This window comes from Chionomys nivalis, chromosome X (genome assembly GCF_950005125.1).
Source record: "Chionomys nivalis chromosome X, mChiNiv1.1, whole genome shotgun sequence".
NCBI classification, from domain to species: domain Eukaryota; kingdom Metazoa; phylum Chordata; class Mammalia; order Rodentia; family Cricetidae; genus Chionomys; species Chionomys nivalis.
The window spans coordinates 95362952-95374524 of record NC_080112.1 but is presented as its reverse complement, the minus strand read 5'-3'; the positions used below and the strand labels follow the sequence as shown (position 1 = coordinate 95374524).

The following is an 11573-nucleotide window of genomic DNA, read 5'->3' as shown; positions in this document are numbered from 1 at the left end:
CAGTGATGGACTCCTTTCTGAACTGTAAGACCCAAATAGACCCTTCCTTCTATAAATTACCTTGGCTATAGTGTTTATCACAGCAATAGAAAAGTAAGTAATAAAGAGATTTGGATTTAGTGGCTTCGGCTCACCTAATAGAAACAAAAAGGAAATAAAGTGACTTTGGGTTTTCTGTAGCAATCAGAGATCACACAATGCTTACAATAGTTAATGGAAATGATTGTCTTTGCAGATCTTTGTTTCATTAAAATTACTTTTATTTTTTAAAAAAAATCACACATTAAGATTCATTCTTTTGGTGTATAATTCTCTGAGTTTAACAAACACATACACATTTTAACTATAAACAACATAAAGTTCCCATTACTAAAAAAATCCCTTGTGCCAACACTTGGTATCTGCCTTATTGCTTCACCTTTTCCAGAAAACACACAAATGAAATATAACAGTAAGCAGCCATTTGAGTCTGGCTTCTTCTACTTAGCAAAACACATTTAAGATTTATTCAAGTTGTTGCATATATGGTTCCTTAGTTTTTATTGCTGAGTAGAATTTTATCATCTGGATACACCAGTTTCTGTATCTCTGCACCAGTTGAAAGGTATCCTCGATTTTAGTTTTCTCCATTTGTATGTGGTCTGTAGGTCTAGAAAGGAGGAGGTAAGGTTTTCCACCTAAGACGAACGAAGGAGTCCCTTCTGGGAATCCTGGCTGAGAAGTACATCCCTGGGTAACTGTGCAAGAAGCTGTAACCAGGGTTCTTCACTTCTCATCCCTTACACGTTATCAAAAATTGAAGCGTTAATCATGTGAGCAATATAGCAAATGAATAGAAGTTTGTCCTGAGTGAAGTCAGAAATCCTCAGAGTGGCTCTGACAAATATTCTAAAAGCCAAGTGTTTGTAAGAATATTTAAAAATTATTTTAATTTAAAAAATATTGAAAAAGGTAAAAACCACTCCAAACCACAACACAAGGTGAAGGTGTCTTTTCAGCTTGTACAGTCCCACTTCCAGAAGGTTTACAGCTTGGTATACACATTCCTTATTTCTTTCCTACATTGATTTTGAAATTATCTCTACAAACTATACACATGAACTATTTGCTTAAAAGTGTATCCTTATTATACATACATCTCATACATACATACATCTTAGTTTATAACTTAATATAAAAACTTGGTACAAGTCACAATATATTCATAGATCGAGTCCACTGTTTTAATGGCTTCATAGTATCCCACTAAATGGATGTGCCATAAGTCATTTGTGTTGACAGATGGACATTTGGATAATGTCCAAGTTCCTATTTTTGTGAGTTTCACTGAGATTCATATGCCACAAAATTCATCCACTTGGTATATTCATCGCTATACAAGTATTAATAAAATTTATGAACATTTTCATCTACTTGCAATGAATTCCAATCCACTCTAGTAATCCCTACCTACCCTTTATCTCTGTGTGTGTGTGTGTGTGTGTGTGTGTGTGTGTGTGTGTGTGTGACCAATTCTGGATACTTCATCTACATCGAGTCCTACAATTTTCCTTCAGCAGTGACTGGCTTCTTTCACTGAACATATTCTCAGGGTTCTTCCATGTTGTAGTAGTGTATCTCAGAAGAGTTCCCTTAAAAACAAAAACAAAAAAAACAGCTTGTGAAGAAATTGGATTACTGTTTCATTAAACATTTAGCAGAATGTAAATAAAATGCAATTTAAGTCTGGACTTTTCTTTGAGGGTATCTCTCTTATTAGTTATTATGCCTATTCTGACTTCCTTTATTTTGTTGTTGGCACTTATCTTTCTAGAAATTTGTTCATTTTGGGTAGGTCAATTTATCGACACACAAGTATAACACTATTGCATCATATACCTTCTATTTCCCAAAGATCAGTAGCACTACCCCCTCCTTCCTCGTTCTAATAATTAGTCTACCTTTTCCTGTGATATCTAGTAAAAGGTTTGCCAGTTTCTTGCTTAGATTAATTGCCTTTTCTTAATTGTATTTTATTCTCTTATTTATCTTGTATGCTTTTTTGTTTTAGGTATAGTTTGCTATTCTTTTCCTACAGCTTAAGATATAAACTGAATTACTGCTAAATGATCTTTTTTCTCTTTAAAGAGGCTTATCTCTAAACATTTTCTACATAGACAAAGGTAGCTATGAGCCACCTGATGTGGGTACTCAGACTCAAACTCAGGCCTCTATAAGAGCAGGCAAGCACTCTTACCACAGAGCCATTTCTCCAGCCCTCCTTCTGTGTTTCTTTATTGACTTACTTTCTACTTAAGTGTGACTAATTTCCACATTTGAGTTTCCCAATTTCTTGTTACTGATTTCTAACCTCTTTCCAGGTGGTCAGAGGACATGCTTTACATCACATCAGTCTATCTGGATTTTTTAAGGCCTGTTTTGTGGTTTAGCTCATGATCTAGCCTGAAGACGTTTCATAGGCATGGGATAATGATCTATCTTCTAGTGTTGTAGGGTAGAATGTTCTATAGCTGCTTTTCAATCTATTCAGTTCACAGTGTTGGAGTATTCTCTTTATCACTTGTGTAGCACTACTTTCAGTAGAAAGGAAACACTGAGTATTTCAGCTTTTCAGAGACTTGTCGATTTCTCCATTCTTTACTTTCCTGCCCTGTTTCAGGTTATTTTGGGTCTCTGTTGTTATGAAAATATGTAATTAAAATTTTTACATCTTAAACCATTGACCGTTTTAACAAAAAATACAGATCTTTATCTCTAGTTGATATTTTTGTTCCCCTTTCCTCTGAATTTGGGGCATGCTAGCTATTTCTATATGTTACAGGCTTAGCAATATATTAAGGTTATCACTTAAAACAATGATGGTAGTTTTCAAGATGCTGAATTATTTACTGTTTTATAAAATTAGCCATATTTTTATTCCTTTGTTTTATTTGTTCTTATGGATTTCTGCTATTTTTTAGTAAAATAAGCATTATTTCTGATCTTTGTCTGTTACTGGCAAATACATTGACTTTTTTGTTATAAGAGATACAATGCAACTATATACAACTTAATACAACTTTTAAACATTAGTTAACAAAATCTTAGCACTTGGGAGGCAGAGGCAGGTGGACCTCTGAGTTTGAACCCAGTCTGATCTATACAGCAAGTTCCAGGACAATCAGGACTACAGAGAGAAATGCTGTCTCCAAAAACCAAAAATAAGTAAATAAATTCGTTAACAGATAAAGGAAAAAGTATTCAAGGTTGTCTTTTATAGTCACACACAATCACGTTTATCTGTTTTATGTATAGATTTAAATTTTTCTCTAAGGTCACTTGCTTTTCAGCTTGACAACGGTCCTCTTGCACGTCTTGTGTGATCTTCTGGCAACAAATTCTCCAGCTTTTAAAAAGTATATGGGAGGTATTTTACCTTTCATGGCCACCTCCACTGTTTCTGAGATCTTAACTATGTCACTTTTTCTTGGTTTTCGTTTTTGAAACAGGATTTCACTTCTCTTTACACAGGCTGGTTTTGAATCAGGATCCACTGATTCCCCCCGCCTCGGCCTCCTGAATAGCTGTAAATACAAGAATGTGCCATTTATCAGAAATACCCATTTTTGATAAGAAGTTAGTTGGTAATCTAGAGACCCATGACAAATAATATTTCAGTTTTCTTGGGTTATTTTCATGATTTTCTCTGTCTCTTGAATTTTCAGTATTTTATTGCATGGCTTTTGCAATGGTTAGATCTATCTTTGTCACTCAATTTGAAATATTTGTAGCCGCTATTTCTGAAGATTTTTTTAATATTTATGTGTAATTTTGTATGTATGTATGTGGGAGCACACTTGCCATAGCATATTTCCGGAAATCAGAGATAACTTACTGGAATTGTTTCTCTCCTTCTCTCATGTAGGTCCTAGGGTTTGAACTCAGGTCTTCATGCTTGGTGGTGAGTGTCTTTACTCACTAAGCCATGGTCCTCTTGCAGTATATATTTTTTTTTTGAGACAGGGTTTTTATGTATAACAGTCCTGGCTGTCCTGCAACTCACTTTGTAGACCAGGCTGGCCTTGAACTCACAGAGATCCACCTGCCTCTGCCTCCCGAGTGCTGGGATTAAAGGCGTGCGGCACCACCACCTGGCTGTCTTGCGGTATTTATGCACCTTTCTCCCTTTTCAAATGGAATTCTTATTATATATTGTTTGATGTGCTTAATGGAGTTGCCTACATTTCCTTCATTTTTTCCCTTGGATGGTATAATCTCATTTAACCCTTACTAGGTGAGGTAAGGAGCAATATTACTCTACTGTATAGATGAGATCAATGAGGCTCAGATTAAGTGGCTTTTGAAGTTAAGTTGGTAAACATGTGACTATGAGGATCACAGGTCTGACTCCAAAGCTGGTACTACCTAGTCTATACTATATTGTGTTTCTATTCTTCAACAACTATAAACAAATCACTAGGGGTTTGAGGCAGGATGCATTTCTTCTAAAGTATAGAACTTTCTTTCCTGTCCCTTTAGTATTCTCTGCTAGTTTGTTCCCTCTTGAAAGTTCATATACCTAAAGTTTAATATGTATTAGGCAGTTACTCCATGTTTAATGTCTATTGTTTTGAATTCAATAGTATCATGAAATTACCAATATTTTGGCTTAAAAGAAGCCAGCATTATATGTATATATATATATAATATATATATATATATATATAATATATATCTTTTCAAGGACTGTGAAAACTTAGTGTAAACAATCATTAAATATGTTGATCAACTCATGAATCTACCTACTATAACTGTTCAAAGTTCTGACAAAACACAATGAGTTCTAGTAAATAAATATTTTAACATTGAATTAGTTTCAAATCTTTGTATACAGGAAACAGTCTCAGAAAAAGTATTATCTCTAGGACTAAACATTGAAGACTGCAAAAATATTAAAGAATCTTCAGGAACAATGATGTAACTTACCCTGAGAATTAAAGGTTTTCTATGATCTTAATGCTCAGGGTACTTTCTGTCCTATATAGTGCATGATTATTATCTTTAATACTCAGGATAGTGTCAATTTTATATTGTCATTTTCTAGATTATACAGTATTTAATTATGGAAAATTTTTCTAACAATTCTCTTTAAATGCGGAAAGCCATTGTCCTAATTACTGTCTTTCTAATATTTCCTCTTCATTTTAAAAACAAATTTCTATGTATATACATATCCTAGATTTTAGATTACGATAAAAGAAAGATATGAGTGTGTTTATACACATACATATATCCAAATGTGTATGTATGTGTGTTGATATGTATTCTAGCTACCACTGATTTCTGCACTGTTATCTGTAGCAGATGTTATAAGGGAAGCACCCTGGACAGCTGGCTGTTGCTGTTTGTTCTTTCCAAACTCTATCACCAATATTTTCCCATGAAGTTTATATCCATTTATTTGATGCAATGCTTGCCATGCTATGTCTTTATCTGGAAAAAAAATAAGAAAAATGCATCAAATTATATAGCGCTTAATCACTCAATTATTATTACAAATTTAATTCAGATTGGTTTGCTATAAAATCATGATGTTAAATATTTTTGTCATGCCTATAAGTCCCAATTTGTGTAAGTCAACAAGATTAAATTAATGGGTAGTAATAATAATGACAAAAGACCTTCAAAATGTATATTTGATTCAAATATATAGAAGAAATAAAGATACATAGGGAGTGAACTGAAGAAATATAAGTTAAACATAATTGTAAACATGCCTCTAGATAGATTATGGATATGCAAACAAATTTTTCAAAATTGCTACACAAATAAAAGAAGTTATTACATTATTGAACATACTTAGTTACTTTTTTCTTTTAGAGGGAAAGTGGTTGTGGGACTCCTTATTGGGATAATGAATTTCTCTTACGATATACAGAAAATTTGTGTATGAGAATATATAGTGCATAGCAGGAATATTTAACATATGGGTCTCAGAGACTATATGTAAGAAATAAGGAGGGGTAGACTACGGACAAGAGTCTGTGGAATTATAAGCAGACAATACTGAGATCATTTTGTTTGAGACATCCCACAAATTGTCAAGTGTGTACTATAGCTGTTAGGATTAGTAAAATAGCCACAAATTAAGAAGTGTAAAACTGGGACTGGGGACATGGCTCTGGTAGCAAAATGCTTGCCATGTAAGCATGAGGACTTGAGTTTGGGTCCCTGGTACTCATATAAAACTCCAGGTATGGAAGCATGTATCAGCAACCCTAAAACTCGGGAGGTAGTCCCTTGTAGCTCACTGGCCTGCCAGCCTAGCCATATCAATGAGCTTTCAGTTCAGTGAGAAAATTAAGGTGGAAGAGCAACTAGGGAAGATCTTATAGGTTAGCTTCTGGCCTCTACATATATGCCTATACATGTGCATATGCACACACACACTATATAAACATGTACACAAATTAATATAAAGCCTTTGTATTATGAGTCTTTCAATTAGTAGGTTATATATATTCTATGAAAATCCTTGAAATTTTTAAAAATTTAATAGGAATTCTCACTTCAAAAGATTAAAAACCAATGCTACAAAGAATCTACAAACCTTCAATGAGACAGAAAAAATAGTACAAGGTTATATGAAAGCAACGGAAAGGAGATCAGCATTTTTAATGTGTAAAATCACTTGCCCACATAAAAATTAGCCAAGTGTCAAAATGTCAAGTTAGGGACAATGAAAGGAACAGATCCTATCTAGTGTCTTTCCACAAAAAACATACTGGCCAATTTATTATTGAAATAAAAATTACTATATTATTCTTGCACTTAGATTAGAACACAAGCCATGCACTAACATGCAAGTGATATTTGGAAGAAGGTATCATCTTTCAATAATTATGAATTGGTAATGAATTAATGAGCTTACAATCACTTAGTCCTAAAGGAATAGGACATGAGTATATGTCTTCTGATAACAATGCAAACATATTAACTATGAATAATTCTGTTATAGAGTAGAAACAGTACTATCAATATAAAGAAAATAAATATTGGTAGGGTAGAAAGGAAATGTCAAAAGTTGGGAAATAGAGGACACCGGGGTAAGGTGGTTATACAATATCGATAAAGAGGAAGTAAGTAGAGCAAGGAGGATCTAGGAATACTGGAAATGTATTTTCCTAACTGGCCCCCTTCTATGTGCTAAGACTATATCTAACTCATCAAGGTAATATGTTAGCCTCGCGTGAACTGATGGTGCATTGGAGTGATTATCTAGATGAAGCTACTTACTGGGAAAGGTGATGAAAGCCTGCCCTCTCATGCGTCCAGTCATTATTTGGAACTGAATGGGTGGTCCTTTTTTCTCCTGGAAGCGAGCGAATAATGAGATAAGGTCCCTTTCTTTCACCCGAGGACTAAGGTTCTTCAGGTATAGCACCTAATACAAATTGAAAAGTGACAAAAATATCACAGAAAGAAAGCAACTCTTGCATTATGACTTGAATTACTCTCCGATGGGAGACTGAACATTTATCTGTTATTCTCTCCATGTTAAACTCTAAAACTAAAGGCCTGAAACCAACAGGACAGAAAGAACTCAAAGTAATAGCAACAAAGTTCTGGAAGATATAAAAATGAATGAGTAGGAATAAAGCACACTAAAAAAGCTCACTAGCAAAGCCTTAGGGCAAAAAATCAAGAAGACATTTAATCTTCTTTAAAAGTCTCCAAAAGTCGTATGTGGGTTAGGGAGGTGGCTCAGTGGATACAAGTGTGCACAAACATGTGGACCTGATTTTAAATCCCTGGTACCCATGTAAAAAGCTGGGTGGATCCCCAAACTAGTCTAGCTAGTTGATAATTTCTAAACTCAATGAGACCCTATTGCAAAAAGTAAGATGGAGAGAACTAGAGGAAGACATGTGACATTGACCTCTGGCCTCTATGTGTGTGTATGCACACATACACATAATCCTCACACATACGACACACACACAAGTTTTAAAAGTTGGCACAGTGATAAAAACCTATAGTCTATAGTTCTACCAACTAGGAAGGTTGAGTTGGGACAACAGTTCAGTCTGGGCAACACAGTGACATCCTGTCTAAAAATTAAATAAATATACAAAAAGGAAAACCCAAACACATGCATAAATGCTTCAAGAATCGATAGCTTTGGGTGGCTCGGGAAATGGATGTCATTAGATAGGGTTAAAATGAAGATGGGAAGCTGAAAGCTGTTGTAAAATACATTAGATCTTTACCCCCTCTGCAATTATAGTACTGGCTGAGGGAAACTCACCAATCCTGGTAGTATACTGATGGTTAATTGTCAGAAAACGTGGAATGTCTTGTATAGCTGAGGTCAAGAGCAGTGTTTTCTGAAAGCAAGACTGAAAGAATGCATACCAAACACTGGGAAACCCATGATCTGGCCAACATTCCTCTACCAGAACACTGGTAGTTCCTTTGCAAGAAAGCACAGGGGACAGTCTCCTTTAGGGACAGTAAGGCCGAAGAAAGACAAAAATACTGACTTAGAATAGCAGAGTTCTTCAACAAGTGATTCAGCCAGATCGTCTGGGTCGTGTTATTACTATTTTGTTATTGTCATTTGGAGACAAGTCTCATTAATACCCCAGGCTGGCCTAAGACTCACAAACCTCCTGCTTCAGCCTCCTAAGTGCAAGGATTATAAAATATCACCGTGAATTTAAAGTACACAAAGGCCATGATCTCAGAGCTTCTGAACAACTTTACAGCCAGAAATAAGGATAGGGATTATCGGGCAAATTAGAAAGGCTTCTAATGTGGAGGATAGAAAACAGGGGCAACAAAAACAAATGAGAGAAAACAGAGACCATGAAGAAAACAGAATTAAACAACAACAACAACAACAACAAAACAACCTATGACTAATACCATCAGGATACTATTCTATTAATTAGTAATAGGATGCTATTGAAAGAGAGGGTAGCATATATATAGATTGGAATAGTATTTAATCCTTAAAAGGAAAAAAATCTATTGTGAATGAGATTTTCTGGAAAGAAACCATACATTATGCTGAATCCCATAAAACTCTAAAAACTAACTAGAACTTCAATGCCTGTGGGGAGGTTAGGATGATGCAGGCAGAGGGCCTAATTATAATTAATTATCTTGAGCTATCTTTAGCCACCCTTTTTAATGTCTATTCCTTGCCCCCGTGGGTCTGACCCAACATGCTTGTCATTGACAAGTGAAATCTTGTGAAATGTATTAACAGATCACTAGCTTCCATCTACCCAAATGCTAAGAATATAATCAGGAAGCATATGAGGCCTATAGCAGAGATTTCTCCACTTGGCTGTAACCCACCTACCTGATGTTTCCACCAATGTACTTGCAAGTACCTTGATTTATGATTTTCTTTGTTCTTCTGTTACTATAAAAAGTCATGAAACTGTTACCATCTTGCAGCATGGACTGTGGGTAATCTAAATTTGCATTACCAGGTCATAGTCACTGATATTTGGCTCAAGAATAAACTATCTCTTATTCTTTTTAAGGTAAAAGTTGAGGTTTTTTTTTTGCTTTCCATTAACACTATCAAATGCTATGACACATAAACTTTTAGGAGTATATACTAGGTAACAGGAGGACAAATATTATATTATTTTACTTAGACAAAGCATTTTAAAATAGTCCAGCTCATTGAAGCTAAAAGTATAATGATGGTAAGTTACTGTAAGGGAAAACTGAGGAAGTTGCTTGAGTCATGGAAGATGAGAAATCCCTACAAACCTGCAATACAACATCATGCTGAAGCCAACAATACTGCTTTGGGTACTTATATTTCCCCTAGGAAGGTAGATCCAATGTATTATTTAACAACAATACAAAAAGGATGAAAGAGGGAAAAGTAATTTAACAAAGTTTTTGCTTTAAAAATTAGGAAAGAATTCACACTAGAACAGAAAAGACAACAGTCAGGAAATGACTGATATAGTCACTGAAATATATGGAGAAATACATTAAACATCATTAAAGTTACTAAATAGTGGAATCTTTACCACTTAACCTTAGAAAGCAGTGTAAAATTTAAGATTAAGACCAATACATAGCAGGAGACCGCCAACACAAAACAAATGCAATGGTACTTTTAATTTTTTGTCCCACATTGCTTTGTTTGGGCATTTAAAAAAAATCTTACTGGTCTTTTGCTTATATACTGTGGTTTCTGATTTTGTGTTTTTATGGGTTTTATTTTTTGTGTATGATGTATGTGTCTGTGTGTGCATGTTTTTGTGCCTTATCTTTTCCTTTGGTTTATTTGCCTGTTTGTTTCAGAGAGAGAGAGAGAGAGAGAGAGAGAGAGGTCGTGGAGTTGGATGGGTGGGGATGATCTGGGAGGACATGAGAGAGGAAAAAGTGTGATCAAAATATCTTATATGAAAAAGATTATTTTCAATAAAAATCATTTTAACAGGTTTTAAAAACTGGGAAGGGGGTATGTGAGAACAGATCCCAACTTTCTCTACAATTAGAAAAGATCCATACTGACTGTTTCTTCTCATCAATATATTTTTTATTTTTCAGTATTTAAAAATATTATGTGTATGAGTGTTTTGTCTGCATGTAAGTCTGTGTGCCATGTACATGCAGTGCCTGTGGATGCCAGAAAGGGCGGAAGAGCCCCTGGAATTGGAGTTGCAAACTGTTCATCAGGCAGATGCTGGGAATCAAATCTGGGTCCTCTTGGGAAAACAAAACAAAACAAAACAAAAAACCAGTACCCTAACTGCTGAGCAACCTCCCAAGCTACATGATTAAAAGGTTTTTTTGGTTGTTGTTGTGGTTTTTTTGTTTGTTTGTTTTTAAAGAAAGAACTTCTGGTCAAGAGGTTGTCTTAGTCCTTTCTTGGTTCTATGTTCTCTGCTGCAAAAGTATACACACATACTTATATGTACCAATATATCTATGTGTGTATCTAAAACATACATATGCATTTATAGCACATGCATACATAGACATACAGATATTGGGAGGCCCTAAAATAAGACAAGCATGATTGTGAAACAGAAAAACAGAACCTTCTGCTAGCACCGTGTGATATTTAGTTTTGATTGCATATTTTGAACTTTATATAGTTTATACTCTCTGAATTTATTTGTAACTTTTAAAAAGCCTTACAAATTTGATTTGATCTTTTCCGAGCTTAAGTATAATATCCTTATGCTTCATATCCAGTTTCTGACTTAATAAATATCTTACATTTATGTTATATTCATTTTATTAATAAACTAGTGCTGTTACATTATTAACAAGAGTCCATTCTTTATTTACATTTCTGTTTAAGACACCATCTAGACTACTACCTTTCATGTAGCTGTCATGTATCTTTAAGCTCCTCTTGACAATTTTTCAGATTTTCCTTATTATTCATGATTATGAAAATTGTAGTAATACTGGTCAGATTTGGTTTTTATAAAATAGCCCATTACTGGGTTTTACCTGTTGTTTTTCTTGATGTTAGACTAGAGTGATGATGAGTTATTGGGAAGAAAACTACACTGGCAGAGTTCAGTTTTGGTCACACTGTATAC

The 11573-nt window shown here is 34.6% G+C and overlaps 1 protein-coding gene across 6 annotated transcripts in view; it reads right to left on the bottom strand.

Moving 5' to 3' along the window:
• Window positions 1-258: 258 nt before the first annotated feature.
• Window positions 259-11573, bottom strand: part of Rbm41 (RNA binding motif protein 41) — a 59693-nt gene continuing 48378 nt past the window's right edge. For 2 of the 6 annotated variants that reach the window (XR_009056460.1, XR_009056463.1), the window contains 3 exons: window positions 7276-7423; window positions 3875-5472; window positions 3421-3563 (listed from right to left, as the gene is read on the bottom strand). Coding sequence is in view for 1 of the 6 variants with exons in the window: in XM_057759286.1 (XP_057615269.1) it covers window positions 5306-5472; window positions 7276-7423 (315 nt within the window). In the remaining 5 variants the exon portion in view is untranslated. Of the gene's footprint in view, window positions 1632-3415; window positions 5473-7275; window positions 7424-11573 lie in introns of those variants that run through there. The other 4 variants (XR_009056462.1, XR_009056461.1, XR_009056464.1 and 1 more) reach the window with 4 other exon arrangements.